This window comes from Salvia hispanica, chromosome 4, assembly GCF_023119035.1.
Source record: "Salvia hispanica cultivar TCC Black 2014 chromosome 4, UniMelb_Shisp_WGS_1.0, whole genome shotgun sequence".
Taxonomy (NCBI): domain Eukaryota; kingdom Viridiplantae; phylum Streptophyta; class Magnoliopsida; order Lamiales; family Lamiaceae; genus Salvia; species Salvia hispanica.
This window is the reverse complement of record NC_062968.1, coordinates 13,548,487-13,568,293: the sequence shown is the minus strand read 5'-3', so window position 1 is coordinate 13,568,293 and position 19,807 is coordinate 13,548,487. Positions and strand designations below refer to the sequence as shown.

General features: G+C 41.5%; 2 protein-coding genes across 2 annotated transcripts; one reads left to right on the top strand and one right to left on the bottom strand.

Moving 5' to 3' along the window:
• The first annotated feature begins 7,128 nt into the window (after positions 1-7,128).
• On the top strand, positions 7,129-7,800 carry LOC125220398. The gene has a single exon (XM_048122571.1). The coding sequence runs from the start codon at positions 7,129-7,131 to the stop codon at positions 7,798-7,800; it is 672 nt and encodes a 223-aa protein (XP_047978528.1).
• An 8,927-nt stretch (positions 7,801-16,727) lies between these two features.
• LOC125219007 (putative late blight resistance protein homolog R1A-10) lies at positions 16,728-19,418 on the bottom strand. Its single transcript, XM_048120844.1, has one exon. It carries the CDS (start codon positions 19,376-19,378, stop codon positions 16,886-16,888), a length of 2,493 nt encoding a protein of 830 aa, XP_047976801.1. The 5' UTR covers positions 19,379-19,418; the 3' UTR covers positions 16,728-16,885.
• Between the last annotated feature and the right edge of the window lie 389 nt (positions 19,419-19,807).

Sequence of the window (19,807 nt, the reverse complement as noted above, 5' to 3'; positions counted from 1 at the left end):
AGAACGAACCTCCAGAACCGGGAAGCAAAGGATTCGAAGAATGGGAGGAGAACGACCTAGTGGTGTTCTCTTGGATTGTCGACATCATCGAGAACGACATCATCTCAGATTTTGCCCGCCGCCAAACATCAAAGGCGTTGTGGGATAGCCTCGTTGTGACTTTCGAAAGCAAGGCGGATAAATACCTTATCTACGATCTGGAAGAAAAGGTAATCACAATTAGACAAGGAAACCTCAATTTGGAGACGTATTACCGAAAACTCCACGGGTTGTGGGTGGATATTGATCGCTGCCAAAAGCAGCCTGTGACTTGTTGTGACAAAGGAGTCGGTCAATATAGGGTGCACTTGAACGATAAGCGATTAATCAAGTTCCTAACAGTACTGAACCAGGAGTATGATTCAGTCCGGGGGGAGATCTTGAAAGAAGAACCATACCCATCAGTAGCAGCAGCCTACAGGTTGGTGAAGACGGAGGCGGCTCGACGTCAATCATGCCACCGGCATCACCGTCACCCACCGGAGAAGCCAACGACAATGCCGATTCATCATTTGGGAGTGAAATCGGACACGAATTCGCAGCTATCGGACAAAGCTCAGTCGCCTAGAACCAGCGACCACCAAACTGCGGCGCACTACCGCTCCCCTCCGCCACTAGCCGATCGGGAAACCAGCGCCCCGACACCTCGAAGTTATGGTGTTCCCACTGTGGGAAACAGAAGCATGCGTGGGAGACGTGCTTCAAAAGGTTGGGATACCCAGAGTGGTGGGAAGAGCGACAAAAGGCGAGGGCCGCTCAGGCCAATTTAGCCGTCGGAGTGAACGGAGATGGAGCACTGCGATGTAATGACGCCGGAAATCATGGGGATCCGACTGGAACAAGGGTGGGACGCGTCAGGAGAGCCACCCGAACGGCAGCAATGTGAGGGGTGCCGGCAATTTCGCCGGAAGGGTGGAACCACCAGAGAAGTCGGCGCAAGGAGGTAATGGGTTTGGCACAAGGCCAAACCCTAATTTAATCTCTTTTGATTCTTGACTTTTACCACATAAGAATAGGAAATATCAAAATAAACCCCATTCCATTAAATTTCGGCCCCCTGATGCCCTGGAAATTAAAATTAGACCCCAGACAGTTCAGAAGTGTCATGCTTACCCTAATTTTGTGTCTAAAAATCGATTTGCATCCCTACTAGAAACTTCCGCTGCATTTCATGTACATAATATTGATACACACTCAAAGGGCTGGATATTTGATTGCGGGCAACTGATACCATGACGCCGGATAGACGTGATTTTATTATTTTTGATGAGGGCACGCAATCATATATTAAAAATGCAAGTGGGGAATTGATTACTGTTGAAGGATCGGACACAATTGAAATATCTCCTACACTTCGGCTTATGAATTGTTTATATGTTCCTACTCTATCTTAGCGACTGATGTCTATTAGTCATGTGACCAAGGAGTTAAAATAAACTTATTGAAATTGAAGTGTGAGAATGAGAGTAGAAAATAGAGATTGAGAAGAGAAATCATTATCAACACAAGAATGAGGTGAGTAGAAATGACGGGGAATGGGGTATTTATAGGAGAAAAAATGGAAAAAAATAGATTTAAAAAAAAATGAAATATGAAATTTCACCCGATTTACCACCAGAACTAGCGGTTTAAGGCTGAACCAGCAGTTCAGTCCACAGTTTCTGACCAAAACCGCCAGTTTCTAACGGAAAAATCACTTTTCTACAACACTACACCTGAAAAGCCCCTACCTAGCCGAAAATCCTACTTGAACCGGCGAACCGCCGGTTCCGATTTCTCAAATTCTTGAACCTGAACCGAACCGTCCCCCGGTTTGACTGCCACTTCCAGTTTCAGTTCCGGGTTATGAACCGATGGTTAACCACCGATTCGGTTCGGTTTGTGCATGCCTAGGGTCAGGGCTTACTCCAAGGAGACCACAAAAAATGTGATTTAGTGTATATAACGCTGTAGTCCTCAGCCGCGAGTATCATTGACAGACTTATACCCAAAGTGTCTGCACAAATAGTGACCATACTCAGTTGGTTGTTAATTAACGACCAATGCACAACCACTTTTTGGTTGTTAATATTAATTTTGTCTTCAATTAAGTTTGCTAATTTCTGTCACGCTCACTCTTTTTGCGACCACTGTATTTTGTCGTTAATTAAGTTATAGACCGATAGTTTAATTATAGCGACCAAATTTTTGGTTATTAGATGTCAGCTTTTTTGTGGTGAAAACTTGATTTTTTGCCGTTATTAAAAAAATTTGAAATCTAAAAGACATACACTGGTATCTTTAGTAACTACTTTTCCAGTTATAATATACTCCATTTGTCCCAACTAAGTTGAGTCGTATTCCTCTTTGGATGTCCCAACTAAGTTGAGTCATTTCATTTTTTTAACAAAAAATAAAATATCTAATCATTCTTACTTTATTCCACTATCTACTTTACTTTTCTTTATCTTTCCTGTTTTATTCCTTTCTCATACTTTTAAACACAATTTCTTAACCTCCATGCCCAAAAGTTATGTCTCAACTTAGTTGGGACGGGGGGAGTACTTATTTTCAAACTCATACTGCCACGTGGAAATGCAAAACTAAAACAGTATATAATGCAAAACTAAATTGTACTCCCTCTGTCTCAAGTTACTTGAGTCGTATTCCATTTTGGGTTATCCCAAGTTACTTGAGTCATTTCTCTTTTTGGCTGAAAACAAAACATCTAATCATAACTACTTTATTCTTTATTTTACTTTACTGTCTTTTCTTTCTCTTACTTTATTCTCATCTACTTTATTTTATATATTTATCTATCACTCTTTTATTTTTTACACTCTCTTTTATGGCTTTTTATTTCATTTAAATTTAAGTAAATTTATCTTTTATCTCCTAGCAATCATCTTTCCTTCAAAGGACAATTTATCAGGACAAGAAGCTTGGTTGAACACTTTATGCTTCAGCAAATCCCAACTCTGATCTTGATCCATCAAGTGCATATGATGGATGTGGCTGCAACTGTCCACATAGGAAGCCACATCTAGTAACCTCGTAGTTAGTATGATCCGACTTCCATTTCTGTCGTCTGGAAACATCAACCTCAACTCATCTCACGTCCCCTACTCCACACATCGTCCAGCACAATAAGGAATCTCCGGCACTTGAGCTTCTTAAACAGGTGGTGCTGCTTCATCGAGTCTCTCTGCGCCTTAAGTTCGGGTGCTTCCATCGATGCTAAAAGGCCCGAGGAAATTTCTTGGACGCTGTAATCTTGCGAAACTGTGACCCAAGCACGAATTTGGAAACTCTCCATTGTTAACGGATCGTCATACGCGTTTAGTGCGAGTGTATTCTTGCCTATGCCTCCCATGCCGACAATTGGGATGATCTCCAGCGGAGACGACGACTCTCCACACAGCCGACTCTTTATCTTCATCAACTCGCAGTCGAAGCCCACCATGGCGTCTTTGTGGGTCGGTGCAACCGTGGAAGAAGAACTAGCTAAGCTAGAGCCGCCGCCGAGAAGCCCGTGCTCAGCTGGGATGATGCTATTCTTGATCACCATCAACTGTTCAGAAACCGACTCGATTTCTTTACCTACCTTTTTCAGCTCGACAAGATCGTGACGGCGGCGGATTTGGTCGTAATCATTGGCTTGTTCCGATTTCGACGAAGATGATCCAACTTTGGACTTGATCGATGCGTAGCGTGATTGGATCTGCTCCCATCTTCCTCGCAGCTGGTGTTTAGCTTCGATCGGGCGGTCGAGTACTTGAGTAATGCATCGGACTGGAGGAACTCGATTGTGTCTTCCGCAAGTCTTGGTCAAAAAGTCACATTTCGGACAAAACACCCGACCGGGTGATTCACATGGCTCATTTCACCCGCCCGGGTGAAGTTTCTGGACAACAACTGATTTCTCAGCAAAATAACCCGACTGGGTGTTTTCGGGTTGGCAAAACACCCGCCCGCGTGTTTCTTTCTGCATTGTGCGACTTTCTTAAAACGATCATAACTCTCTCATCCGGGCTCCGATTGAGACATGTAAGGTACTCACGCGAAGCTCCTTTGAAGATGAAGACAATGATGGTCTTAGAAGAGCATTTGGAAACCATCTTGATAGGTATATTGATGTTTGAAATGGACTCCAGCTCTGGTGTGGTTCATTGGATGCCTTCGTTCCTTCTATTGGTTTGGCACTTCCCGGATTCACATCATCCTCTCCTTCTTTTTGAAAGGATTTGTCCTCAAATCCAGTTTTTAGATTCGTCTTTCGAACACCCGGATTCACATCATTCCCTCCTTCTTTTGAAGTATTTGTCCTCAAATCCGGATCAAGCATACCTACAAAACCAAGTAAGTCCAAATCAAGTATCATAGTTCTAGAAGATGGACTAGGCTTACCTAGGGTGTAGAGAGCTATATAGCCAATATTGCAAATCTCCATGTGGAGTATATTTAATGCATATATGGCCTCATCAATCATACCGTCATCATGATCATAAAGTAATAATAATATTGGAAAAATTCGGCCACTAGGGATTAGGAAGCTATGATCAAACAATGAAGCTTGCATCAAGTAAGAAGCATATGATTTACAACCTAACCATACTACACATGTATACTCAATTTCATAAGCAATGGTATGGTTACCAAGTTTTCTCCTAACACAAATGTGCATCCCATCAAGACATTTTCCTTGATCATACTCTAACGAGCCCAAAATATAAGCACATGATATGGAGGCACAAAAGTCTAACAATTCATTCACAAGGCACCTCAAAACAAAACCATTTGTTGTAAGATCTTTGACAAAATACCAACTCCATTAAAAGGTTTGATTGTCTTGCAATAATAGAGCCTATCATGCCAAGACACACATGCATCAAACACTTTGTACCTCTTGGTCCCAAACTCACCCACTCTACCAATCCACATATCTAATATTACCTTCATAAAAGAATTTACATTCTTAGAAGGGCTAGGGACACACAAGAAAGGATCTTCATAGCTTGTAAGACTAAACTTAACAAGTAATGATTCAAGATTATCATGCCACATATTAAACAAACCATAGGCGATATGAGTATCAACACAAATGGGCATTGGAAAACCAATCACATTCACTTGTTTCATTAAATCATTATCACAAGTTAAGGTGAGAATACTTGAGCCTTGAGAAAGAGGTGATTCATTGGATGCCTTCGTTCCTTCTATTGGTTTGGCACTTCCCGGATTCACATCATAACTACACTAGTATATTACTTACTATCACAATCATTGTTGTTAACGATTTTAACTGATAAGTAAAATATGTCAATTTTGGTGTCAAGTTTGTTTGATAATTCATCATCACATAACCCAAGTAGAGCCCCTGACTGAATGCCGAAAAAATAATAGGCGGCATCTTTAGTCTAAGACTAGTATCATATGCGGTGCCTATTCTTTTTCTCTTTTTGGTTATATAGAGAGGAAAGACTAACTCTAGTATCCTAATAGAGGCATAAGGGCATCCACAATGGGGGCCGATCGCAAGGGCCTAGCGATCGGCCCCCTATCGCCTCTCACAGGTCACCATTGTGGGGAGGGAGTCCATCTCCACCCCCCACCGCCTCCACCCCTGCGCCGATCGCAAGCCTCAGCTGATGGCAATATCGGCTCCGCATCGACCTGCGATGGGCCTCCATTGCGGGGGCTCGGGCCGATGATGGAGCCGATATCCTCTGTTTTATTTTTTTTTATTTAATATAATTTTTAATCCATTATACCCCATTATTCATCAATTCACATTCATCCCTTTCCAATTCCAATTTCAATTTTATTACTCTCTCCACAGTAATATGAGCTTCAGCAACTAGGTGCCCGACATGAAGGGGAAGAAGAAGGTGACAGTCGGGGAAGCGTCTGAAGCTGGGCGGACGATGAGTACCTACTCCATAGAGGAGTTGATTGCTCTTGCTCATTGTTGGACACAAATATCCGAGGACCCGATTTTAGCCAACAAGTGTGAGGGCGGTTTCTGGGGGTGTATCGCAAAAGGATAAGAACAAGTAAAGCCTGCAGGGGCCCCGACACACCAGCCCGACGATCTACGCAGGCATTGGAAACACCTGGTTTATGAGTGTGCTAAATTTCACGAGTTCTACGATAGCAATGCGAGAGGGTTCAAGTATTGGGAAATATATTTGCAGCTGAAGGATTGCCCAAAATTCATAGGGTTAATGGGTCGTGTCGGGGAGGACGAGCTGGAACCCGAGTGCTTTTGAGGGTGTGCTTCCGTTGTTTTTTTTATTATGTTTTATATCTGTATCTCTCTTTTTTTTTTTGGTTTCTTTAATGCAGGATGTTTTATTATGTTTTTAAATGATTTTTTTTTACCGTATATATTTACTTTGTCTTTTAATTACACAAATAATTAAAAGTGAAATATTAAAAATAATGATGATGTTGAATTGAGATGGGCTCTGAGATAGGCTTTGGGATGAGTCTATTGACGTGGCAGGAAAAAATGTAGATAGGCTCTGAGATGGGCTCCGAAGATAGGCCACCACTGTGAGTGCTCTAACAGAGCCTTTTCATAGCTTATCTTGTAAGAATGTTTAGTATAATCTCACAACTCAAATCCTAAATTATATCTTGATATTATTTTATCTATGAAACAGAACACCATCTAGGAGGATAACAAAAATATGCAGCGTGGATGGCATTCAGTGAGCAAGAAATCAACAGCAATATCAGATTTCATAAATTTTCTTCATGTTCATCTCCCATTGGTGGTCCATGAATGCCCACATGTGACTCACTAAACTGTAAGAGTGTCCACAGTGGGAGGGCCGCAGCCCTTGGCCCGGAGTTCGCCCAGCCGCGGCCCCCCACTACTGAGCCGAGAGAAGGAGACGGCCCTTGGGGATGGACGAGAGAGAGACGAGCTCTCGACTAGGCCGAGGCCCTTGGGCGCAAGGCGCGGCTCGCCACTGCAGGGGCCGAGAGCCGCGGCCCAGGGCCTCCGAATTTTTTTTTTTTCAAATTTTTTTTATATATTCATCATTTTTCCTCCATATTTTTACTCCAAACCAAACTCCACTCTTTTCAATTTAGTTTCAAAACATGGATTCCGACGATGAAAGTTTTCAACGAGCGATCGATCAGGAGTTCGATGAACTCATTGCAGCAGTGCAAGCTGAAGCCGACGAGGAGGAGGCGGCGGCGGCGACCGTCCCTCGGCCGATCTATCGTCGCCGGTATATCAACCGTGACCACGCCGGAGCCGACCAGCGGTTGATGAAAGACTACTTCGGCGATAACCCCCGTTATCCGCCGGAGATTTTTCATCGGCGATTCAGAATGTCGCAACGACTCTTCATCCATATTGCGACGTGTTTGTCTCAACGGTACAAGTGCTTCACCTTGCGTCATGATGCCACCGGTCGACCCGCATTGTCGACATATCAGAAGTGCACCGTGGCAATTATGCAGCTTGCCTATGTCGGGCCTGCTGACATGTTCAATGAATATCTACAGATGGGCGAAACGCCTGCCCTTAAGACACTGAGACAGTTTTGCAAGGGTATAAAAGAAATCTTCAAAGGGGAATACCTATGGAAACCAACGACCGAAGAATGCCAGAGACTGATAACTATGCACGGGACTGTGCATCATTTTCCGGGGATGAAGGGCAGCATCGATTGCGTGCAGTGGGAGTGGAGGAACTGCCTGGTGGCTTGGAAGGGGCAGTTCACTTCTTGGTTTCAAAGGGCGATATCCCACGATGATCCTTGAAGCCGTTGCTGACTACCGCTTGCGAATCTGGCATGCGTATTTTGGTGTCGTTGGGTCGAACAACGACATCAACGTTCTACAATCATCGCATCTCTTCAATGATGAGTCACGGGGTGAGGGTCCGCAGGTCAGATTCGTGGCCAACGGCACGCAGTACAACAGGGCATACTATTTGGCCGATGGAATATACCCTCGCTGGCCCGTGTTTGCCAAGACGATCCAACAGCCAGTTGGGCCGAAGCAGACCTATTTTGCAAAAAAACAAGAAGGTGCTAGGAAGGATGTTGAGCGGGCTTTTGGAGTCCTCCAAGCGCGATGGGCCATTATACGGTGTGCGGTCCGACTATGACACGAAAATGATATCGCAAACATCATGACTGCGTGTATCATATTGCACAATATGATAATAGATGATGAAGGCTTTGCTGTAGAGCGCTGGGCACCGGAAGATGGTGCTACCACAAGTCACGGTATTGCAACCCCTCCCCCATAGATGGGTGTACCACGCAGAAATGAATGCTTGATTCAGCGCTTCACCGATATGCGGAGTGAAATATCACATTCAATACTGCAGGCTTATTTGGTTGAAGAGGTCTGGAATCGTAGAGGAGGGGGCGCAGCGTGATATAGGTTCTCTGTGTTGTTCGTGTTGTATCGAAAATTTTCGTTGTATAATTTTCCCTTTTACAATAATAAGAAAATTTTGTTATAATTTTTTTTATTTTAATTATTCATTATGTGTTTTAATAATTATAGGCATATAATTTTTGTTATAGCTAAAATTAAAATTTAACAAAAAATGTTAGAAAATAATTTTAATTGGTGGCCCGGAAGGCCACCATTGTAGTGGCCAAGTTTTCAAGGGCAGAGCCAACTTTGTTGGGCATGCCCAAGAAATGGTGACTTGGGCATGGCCTTCAACCCAAGAAATTATTACTATTTAGACTTAGACGAATACTCACACTTGATACGAATGTTCTTAGATTTACACAAGATATTGCTCCCTTCGTTCTTCATTAATTAGCACCGATTGACTTGACACAAATTTTAAAAAATATAGTGTAAAGTAGATATAAAAAGTTAATGGAATATGGGTCCTACTTTTATATTACCTCCATCCATTAAAAATAGACTACATTGTAAATAGCATAGGTTTTAATGCATAATAGGTAAAGAAAGAGAGAAGGGAAGAAAAGATGGTAGAAGTAGGGCTAGTGGATTGTGGGGTACATATTAATATTTAATTAGTTTAAAATTTCTATATTTAGAAATCGGTCTAATTTTGGTGGACGGTCCAAAATGATAAAACTAGTCTATTTTTGTGGACGGAGGTAGTATATCAATTTTATACTCCCCCGTCCCATAATAGATGTCCTGCTTTTCTTTTTAGTTTGTCCCACAAGAGATATCACGTTTCCTTTTTTTAGAAAAACCTCTCTCACACACTAATATAAGTACTATTTTCTCTCTCCACCTAACACACAAAACAACATCTCCTAAAACCTCGTGTCAATCCCCAAGTATGCCATCTATTGTGGGACGGAGGGAGTACTTAATAAAATGTGAGTGAAATGAGTTAGTGGAATATGAGATCTATTACCAAAAATAGCAAACCCCCCACCCCCGTTCTATGTTAATAGAATCATTTTTCTATTTTGGGAAGTTACAAGTTAATTGAGTCATTTTTGGCAAAAAGTTATTCTCCCTTTTACTTTATTCTCTCTTCGTCTCTCTTACTTTATTCTATCTTACTCCCTCCGTCCCTGAAAATTTGTCACTTATTTCCATTTATGTCCGTCCCTAAAAATTTGTCACATTTTACTTTTACTATTTTTGGTAGTGGACCACATATTCCACTAACTCATTCCACTCACATTTTATTGTAAAACTAATATATAAAAGTAGGACCCACATGCAACTAACTTTTTCAACCCACTTTCCATTACAGTTCTTAAAACCCGTGCCATGGTCAAATGGTGACAAATTATGGGGGACGGAGGGAGTACTTTTTTCCACCATCCATTTAACAAACTATTCTTAAACCCCGTGCCGAAAAGAAATGCATCTATTAACAAAAAACGGAAGGAGTAATTGGGAACAAACGAAAAAGAAAATTGGTGTCAATTAATGAGCCCCAAAGGGAGTATGAAGAATTCATTTTTAACTTGTGTAAAATGTGTTAATCTTTATTAAAATTCAACTTTTTACTTATTGGTGAGAACTTCAATTATTGAAAAAAAAAGGACATTATGCATCCTTATATTTTCCATATAATTTATTTCTTTATATTTTACATATTAATAGTTTTCAGTTATTCTATATGATTTTCAGATAATAATTCAAAGTACAGGTTATTTCAATTTTGTAAAATTTTAAAAAACAAAGTCATAAAAGAGTTAGAGAAGGGTGTAAAAACATAAGAGTAAAAGATAAATTTACTTAAATTTAAATGAAATAAAAGGCCATAAAAGAGAGTGTAAAAAATAAAAGAGTGATAGATAAATATATAAAATGGATAAAATTCCCAAGCCGTGTACAGGCGGTACTCTAACTATTACAATCGAAGGAAGATAACAACAATAAGTGGAATGAAAATTACAACGGAAATAATAAAACAAACCGAACTATAAGTCGAGTCGAGGGAAGCCCTCTTTCCGCAAGACAAATTACGCCCCGGCTAGTGCTCACGGAATGGCGTATTGCCCCCAAAGATAAAACGACTTCCTCCTAGCGTGTAGAAGCACCTCAAACCCGCTAGGCACCGGCGAACTTGATGGAGTTCCGAGAATCGAGCTATGCAATGCTCCTAAGATGCACACTATGATGTAGAGAGCTAGAGAGAAGAGAGAATGCTTTTTGTTGGTGTATTTTCCCTCTTCCAAACTCCACCTATTTATAGGATAGGGGAGGCCACCTCAAAGGTCTTAGCATTAAGGGACATCATAAACCAAATGGAGGTTACAAGAACATGAAAGGCCAAAGGACTTAGCCACATGACCAAAAGCCTCTTATTTATCACACGTTTTCAACAATCCCCCACATTGGTTAGAGCACTGCCAGCTCAAACCAACACAAGACGTGTATGCATGCATGCAGACTCTTCGCTCAATCCTCGAGAAACAATATTGCATTTGGAATAGTAGCTTGGGGCTTTGAACTTTCCATAGTCAACACTATCGGGCATACCGGCGGCCTGGTGGACGTGATGCCTTGAACCATTCCTCCTTGGTGTATACCGAGACAATAATATTGACACAATACTATTTACAAACTCATCAGTTCTCACGTTTGTGTCCTTTACTGGCCATGGAACACCACTTTGGATTCATAAGTGATTCACATGTTGAAGCGGCCCACACTTCTTCACTTACATAGGTGATTCTTTTCCAGGTATCCTGCAATACCCACCTCCTCGAGGCTTCTAAGAATCATTAAAAGTCAAAACTTAGCCTCTTACCACATGCAGGTTACAACACTCAATGCTTTCTAAAGAATGGGCGAAGATAAAATATCTTCCGAGTGTTACAACTAGAGTCATATAGCTTTGTTTTCCCATTGAACCAAGCCCATGGGATCTCCAATCGTATGGTTGGGTTACCACTATAATCATCTTTTAAAATGTGGTTTTCAGTCCCATTCCTTTTAGCAATTTATGCATTTGATCACGGTTTAAACTTTTCGTTAACGGATCCGCTAAGTTATCCACTGACCTTACATAGTCAACTGCGATAACACCACTTGTGATCAACTGCCTCACGGTATTATGTCGCCGACGAATATGTCGAGACTTACCATTGTATAAGCCACTATGTGCTCTCCCTATAGCCGCTTGGCTATCACAGTGTATCACTACTGTCGGCACTGGCTTCTTCCAACATGGAATATCTTCTAGGAAGTTTCTAAGCCACTCAGCTTCTTCCCCTGCTTTGTCTAAAGCGATAAACTCAGATTCCATGGTGGATCGAGCTATACACGTCTGCTTCGTTGACTTCCACGAAACAGCTCCACCCCCCACAGTGAACACATACCCACTCGTCGAAAACGAGTCTTTTGAATCAGAGATCCAATTTGCATCACAGTACCCTTCAAGTACTTGGGGATAGTTTGTGTACTGCAGCTCAAAGTTAAGAGTATACTTCAAGTATCTCAAAACCCTACGCAGAGCTTTCCAATGTTCCTTGCTTGGGTTGCTCGTAAATCGGCTCAGCTTATTCACCGTACACGCAAGATCTGGTCGGGTGCAGTTTGTGATAAACATCAAACTCCCTATGATCCTTGCATATTCTTCTTGAGCTACAGGCTCACCCGTGTGCTTACTCAAATGCACGTTGGGTTCCAATGGAGTCTTAGCTGGCTCACAGTCAAAGGAGTGAAACTTTTTAAGCACTTTCTCAATGTAATGAGATTGTGTCAAAGCTATTCCCTCAGGATTCCTTTTAATCTTGATTCCGAGAATCACATCAGCTAGACCCATATCTTTCATGTCGAAATTTCTATTCAACATATTTTTGGTCTCGTTGATAATGGCACTATTGCTGCCCATAATCAACATATCATCCACATAAAGACACACAATAACGAAGCCATTATTTGTGTTCTTAATGTAAACACACTTATCACACTCGTTGATAGTGAACCCATTTGACAACATCACATTGTCAAACTTCAAGTGCCATTGCAAAGGCGCTTGTTTTAATCCATATAGAGACCTCACTAGTTTGCATACCTTCCTTTCTTGGCCAGGTACTACAAACCCTTCAGGTTGCTCCATATAAATTTCTTCCTCCAATTCACCATTCAGAAATGCAGTTTTCACATCCATTTGGTGAATTTCAAGATTGTGCAAAGCAGCAATCGCAAGAAGCACCCGAATGGAAGTGATTCTCGTAACGGGTGAATACGTGTCGAAGAAGTCATATCCTTCTTGCTGCTTAAAGCCTTTTACAACTAGGCGAGCTTTGTACTTTTCAATAGTACCATCAGTTTTATATTTCCTTCTCAGGATCCACTTGCACCCTAAGGTCTTACAACCTTCTGGCAAGTCTACTAACACCCATGTGTTATTTCTCATAATTGATTCAATTTCACTATTGATTGCTTCTTGCCAGAATGGCGCATCTGGGCCAGACAGCGCTTCCGCCAACGACTTTGGTTCATCATCCAACATAAAGGTTATGAAGTCGGGACCAAAAGTCTTAGCAATTTTAACTCTTTCACCACGTCTTGGTTCTACATCCTCAGGACTTAACCTCGTCCTTTTTGGAGGATTAGAACTAGTGGATTCATCCATCATTCTTTCACTAGAAAGATCCTCCTGCCTCTTGCAAGGGTAAACATTCTCAAAGAATATAGCATTCCTTGACTCTATCGTTGATCCTTCAGCCACGCCAGGCACAACTGACTTATGGACTAGGAAACGATATGCACTACTATTAAGTGCATGGCCAATAAAGATGCAATCGACTGTTTTAGGGCCAATAGCAACTTGTTTCGGAGGCGGCACTTCTACCTTTGCTAAACACCCCCACACTTTGAGGTATGAATACGAAGGTTTCTTGCCTTTCCACAACTCATAGGGAGTCACATCCCTACTTTTTAGTGGAATCTTATTCAGGATATAATTTGCCGTTAACACAGCCTCCCCCCACATGTTCTGGGGTAAACCTGAATTAATCAACAGAGCATTCATCATCTCTTTCAGTGTTCGATTTTTGCGTTCAGCAACACCATTCGATTGAGGAGAATATGGAGCCGTGGTTTGGTGAATTATACCACTTGCATGACATAATTCTGCAAACGGCGCCACATATTCACCACCTCTATCACTTCGAACACACTTAATTCGACAATTAAGTTGATTTTCGGCTTCATTTTTGAAGTCTTTAAACGCTTCAATTGCCTCATCTTTACTTCTTAATAAGTAAAGGTAACAATACCTTGTGCAATCATCTATAAATGTGATGAAATACTTTTTACCACCTCTTGTTTGCACAAATTTCAAATCACATACGTCTGTATGGATCAACTCAAGAGGTTTTGTGCTCCGCTCTACCGAATGGAACGGCAGCTTAGCCATTTTGGCTTCAACACACACTTCACATCTTTCTTGTGAGTTAAACTTATCAACTTTTAGTAAATTAAGATTTACTAATCTTTTTATAGCATTTAGATTTACATGTCCCAATCTATTATGCCATAAATCAGAGCTCTCAAGCAAATAAGAGGATGTGTCATCTTCCTTATTGCATTTTCCTTTTCCACGGTGAATGACCGTAACATTCAGCTCAAAAAGCCCATTCACTAGGTGGCCTTCACCTATGAATTTTCCATTCTTGGTCAATATAACCTTTTCACACTCAAATTCTAGTGAAAATCCATGATTTACTAGAAGTGAGCCTGACACCAAATTATTTCGGATGTCTGGGACATGCAGCACATCCTTAAGGGTAAGAACCTTTCCAGATCCTAGTTTTAGGAACACATTACCCACACCAACTACCTCAGAAGAGGCTTGGTTTCCCATGCGTACTTTTCTACCTCCAACAGATCTGTAAGTAGAAAAAATGCTTCTCTCGGAGCACACATGACATGTGGCACCCGTATCAATAAACCATTCATTTGGATTATTACCATGGTCCACGTCGGAGACCATTGCGACCACCTCGTGATCTTTGTTGTTTATAACAACACGTTCAAATAATTTGCACAATATTGTCTCCATCAATAAGTACACAATTATATTGAACCATATGTGCATTGGTATATTCAACACCACATGCATCCCAATTATTACTACCAAGTCAAAATTGGTCTTGCTTGTCAAATGACAAACGATAAACACAATTCTCAAGAGAATAGCTCTCAAGGAATTAACCACTTCATTGCACATCGACATTGCGACTGTTCGTTTCTTCATTCCAGCTTTGGAGCTCATGTTTCCTCCAACTTCGATTGGTATAATCCTGTCTTAGAAGAGTACACTAATTTGTCTTGCGATTGTTAGAAATAATGGGATAAAATTCCCAAGCCGTTACAGGCGGTACTCTAACTATTACAATCGAAGGAAGATAATAACAATAAGTGGAATGAAAATTACAACGGAAATAATAAAACAAACCGAACTATAAGTCGAGTCGAGGGAAGCCCTCTTTCCGCAAGACAAATTACGCCCCGGCTAGTGCTCACGGAATGGCGTATTGCCCCCAAAGATAAAACGACTTCCTCCTAGCGTGTAGAAGCACCTCAAACCCGCTAGGCACCGGCGAACTTGATGGAGTTCCGAGAATCGAGCTATGCAATGCTCCTAAGATGCGAATAGCCAGAGGGGAAGAAAATGCTCTGTACGATATTTTCGACTGCTGAGGATTCTTGATTTGATCAATGCTTATGAATGCTTCCACAAGAATGATAACTCATATCTCTATTCTCTACCGGAGGAGCTATTTGAGCTGTTCCATTTGAGATACCTTGCTTTGACTACGCCTTCAAGATTCCGGCAATCATATCTAACCTTCAGAATCTCCAGACATTGATAATTGGTCCGAGTAAATACAAGGGAAATTTTGTGGAGATATGGAGGATGCCGCAGCAGCTGCCTGCTGAGATTTGGGGCATGCCACAGTTAAGGCATCTCGTGTTCTGTTCCGGTCTTCGGCTGTTTCAAAAGGGAGCGACGTCGGCTTTGCAAAATCTACAAACGCTTTCGCTAGCAATAAATTTCAGCTGCAGACCGGAGATTCTGCAGATGATTCCGAATTTGAAGAAATTAAGCCTTTATTACACTCGGGAGGAATATCTCCACGCAGAGATTAGAAATGAGGAGCAGTCTCGTGTTTACAGTGTAACATATGTGGAGCAGCTGAAAAACATTGGTTGCCTTAAATTGTTGGAGAATCTGAAGCTGAAGATGCACCACAGTGACTTTGAAGAAGTTGACTTTGAGCGGTCTGAAGCTTCCTTGGAGACACATGAAGATTGTGGGTTCGTTGCCTAATCTCCAAGTGCTTAAACTGAGGGACTTCGCCTGCAATGGCGTGGAATGGGAGACGAGTGAAGGCGGATTCTGTGAGCTGAGGTTTTTGCTGATTAGCCAATCCAATTTGAAGGTTTGGGTGACGGAGAGTAGTCATTTTCCTAGGCTCAATTGCTTGGTACTTCTTCGATGTCCGAATCTAAGTGAGATTCCTCAAGAAATTGGAGAGATTGCAACGCTTCAACTGATTGAGATGGATAACTGGAACAAGCATTTAGTGGAGTCGGCTAAACAGATACAAGATGATCAAGAGAGTTGAGGGAACGATCCCGTTCGCCTTCATTTCATTTGAGATTAGAATAATTAATTTATACTCATAGATGTGTGGTTCAATCTTAAAATGAGAACTTAGTTGACTGCACGAAATAAGCTCTTTCAACTAATAAGTTCTCATTTTATGTTAGTTCTCAATTGAACCACTCTCTCAGTAAAATAACATATTGTTTGGACGAACGGAGCAGACTTGTGTGTTTTCAAGATAGAGATGGATTTGATGAACACATCAAGATGTTGATACCGAGTGAAAGGCGGTGGATCGTATTCTCTCGATAACATATCCGCATAAGAAGCATAAAGAACAACAACTATGAAAACATAAAGGTGGGTTCGGTTGCCATGACTAATTATCATGAGACTATCCATCTAGGATTAAGTTGTGGGATTATTTTAGTTGGAGGGGGAGACTATGACTAATAATTATGAGACTATCCATCTATGATTAAGTTGTGGGGGTCAATCTTATGAACCAAACATGATACATATTTAATCATGAGATTTAGTCTTGTCAACCGAACACTCCGATATATAAACTGAAATGAACGATGATGATCCTATTCGAGGCCAATCCTCGAACAAGGGCATGCGGTAAAACTACCCACTACTTTAATCATCAAGCAACCATAACAGATGTTAATACAAAACATTGCTCAAATTGAATGTTACAAAATATTAAACTACACTTTAACATGAATACTCCAGACTCTGAAAACTCAAACAAATAACAAGACTCACCCAAGAAGACAAAACCATGCCATCAAATAGCTTAAGGTATGCCTAGCCTGTTACGAAGCGGACTAGGACCATGCCATCTCCATACGTATCATCCAGATAACTTTTCATCATTTTAGCTGACTCTTTTAGGCAGGCATTGCAGTCATCGACCTCAATGAGCTCAAGCGCTGAAAAATCCCCAACATCCTCAGGAATCCCCACTAGACTCCAACAATGATGAAGCACCAGGAATTTGAGCCTTGGAAAGTGACTACTTTCAGTTATCCAATTCTCAAAATGTGACTGGTCAATCAGCAGAAATTCAAGCTGAGAAAATCCTCCATCAGTTGTTTCCCATGTTTCTCCAATGCAAGCGTTGTCTCTTAGTTTAAGCACTTGAAGATTGGACAACGAGCTCACAATTTTGAAATCCTCCCAAGGAAGTCCCACACCACTCAAAGTAAGATTTTTCAATTTCTTTGGAAAATCAGGGCCAAGCCTCGGCTTTTCCTTGGGAAAATTGCACATCTCAATCTTCAAATCTTCAAGTGTTTGAAGAGTTGCAAGATTTTGGAGTTCATAGTCTTTCTCGTAAGTTTTTTCATCATCTCCCTTGTACAAGATCCCCAGTTTTTTCAGGTTTGGGATCTTCACGAGGATCTCCTCCGAACAAACAAAATTTACTGCTTTAAATAGTGTTTGCAGATTCTCTAGTGCAATCGTCGCTCCTTGTTCACTTGGAAAGACACAAGAAGCAATTAGGATATGCCTCAACTGTGGCAACCTCCAAATTTCCACCGGCAACTCAACAGGCTTAAGATGGTGGTTGTCTAAAGCTATGATTAAAGTTTGAAGATTCCGAAGATTGGATATGGCTGCAGGAATACTAAAGGGATAGTCCAAAGCAAGATATCTCAGATGAAACAGCTCAAACAAATGATCAGGCAAAGAATTAGACGAGCTATCACTCTTGTAGAAGTATTCTTGAGCATCTATCAAATCCAGTATCCTAAGAAGTCTACAGTTATCAAAAGAGCATTTTTTACCTTGTTTCCTGTCACATAAACATATCACGGTATGTATGGCCGAGCCATAGAGAAAATCCATATCAGAATGAGCCACACTCACACGGCGCAGAATCTTGGTGCCTTGATCAAGAGAGCCGCGAACGTGTAGGAAAAAGTTGTGCTCTTGCGCTTTTCTTATGCACATTTCCCTCATCAAATCATGGAGGCCGAACCTCTTGATCCTCCCATTAGGCTTCCTCTTGGCAGCGGATACAAGATTTCTCTTGATGAGATCCTCAAGATAGTCCTCTGCAATCTCTTCGAGGCTTTTATTAGATCCACTCTGCTTCAAAAAGCCCTCAGCCACCCACAGTTTGACGAGCTTTGAGACAGGCATCTCATAATCCTGTGGAAAGCCTCCCAGATACAGAAAAAGAGGCCTCAGATGATGAGGCAAGTGCGTGTAACTTAGCGAGAGTATCTTATCGAACTGGCTATCGTTTTCAGAGATAGCAGACTTGACATCTTGAGCAACTTTCTCCCAAACAGCAACTGTTTTCTGATCAACAGCAAGCAGCCCTGAAATGACCACAATAGCAAGCGGAAGGCCGCTGCAGCAGGCTGCAACCATTCTCCCCAGAGGCTCCAATTCAGAAGGGCAGGGCTTGTCTCCGAAAATCCTGTTTCGAAGCAGCTCCCAGCTAGAGATTTCGTTCAACAACTGCATATGATGGATCCAGATACCATCAGAGGCAATGCTCGTAGCCAAATCTAATAGCCTTGTGGTGAACATGATTCGGCTTTTGTTACCGTTATCGGGAAACATCCTCTGTAACTCATCCCAAGCCTCCACACTCCATATATCATCCAACACAATCAGATAACGCCTGTCAACCAATTTTCTGAACACATCATCCATTTCGATTTTGGCATTCGACAATCCAATGGAAGCTCCGAGGCTTGAAACGATTTGGTCGAAATTGTAGTGCTGTGAGACCCTGATCCAACCCCTAACATCAAAATGTTTCTCGAACAAGGCATCTTCATACGTGTATTTGGCAAGTGTAGTTTTCCCGATCCCTGGCATGCCGACGATTGGGACGAATTCCAAATTAGATTGGTCGCGAAGAAGCTTTTCCTTCACTTCGATTAACTCCTTGTCGAAACCAACCACGACTTCCTTGTGCCGTTCCCTGACTTCTTTCACGATCGCTTCAACCTCCTTTGTTACTTTTTCCAGATCGGGGAAGTCGTAACAGAGGTTTTCGTGATTCTGGTTTGGTTGTTTGAGCTTGGATTTCGAAGAATCGCGAACCTTGTCCGACCATACGATTTCGACAACGTCTTCTGCTTTGTATGCGAGGTCTCTGATTCTGTGTTCCAAACTGCTTGGCGTCTTTGGAAAATCTGGAAGAACTGCTTGCAGGAAGGAGACATTTTTGTGGATTGATTTAATCTGATTTCTGAATGGAGTGGGGATGGAGGTTTGATGATAATTGAGGATGAGATAGATGGTTTTTGCTAGTGAAACAAGTGCTGCGAAGGCCATTTCTGATCTTAGAGAGAGAAATGATATGCAGAAACAGAAGTAGAAGCTGATCGAAGTGCCCTGTAGCTCAGTATGAATTGACCAATAACGCTCGCTCACCTAGTCAAAGTCAAGTGCGCTATTTAATTTAATCTACGCGGTTGTTTCATTAGTAGTGTTGGTAATTGGTCGACAAGAGGAGTAATAATGAAAGCATTTCCATTATTAGAGATTTACAGATAACTATCCAACTTCTGTTCTCCATGTCCCAATTGTTTGTCTCACTTTCTTTTTCTAAGCTTGTTTCGCAAAAATAATACTCCATCCGTCCTATTAAATATGCAATATTTGGAAATTAACATGAGTTTTTATGTAATGTTGTTTTGTGAGTTAATGAAGAGAGAGTAAAGTAAGAGAGATATAAAAATAGAGATAGAGATGTTTCCATTT

Excerpts from the sequence above, each read along its gene's own strand:
- LOC125219007 (XM_048120844.1), bottom strand. The coding sequence starts at position 19,378 with ATGGCCTTCGCAGCACTTGTTTCACTAGCAAAAACCATCTATCTCATC.
- LOC125220398 (XM_048122571.1), top strand. The coding sequence starts at position 7,129 with ATGGATTCCGACGATGAAAGTTTTCAACGAGCGATCGATCAGGAGTTC.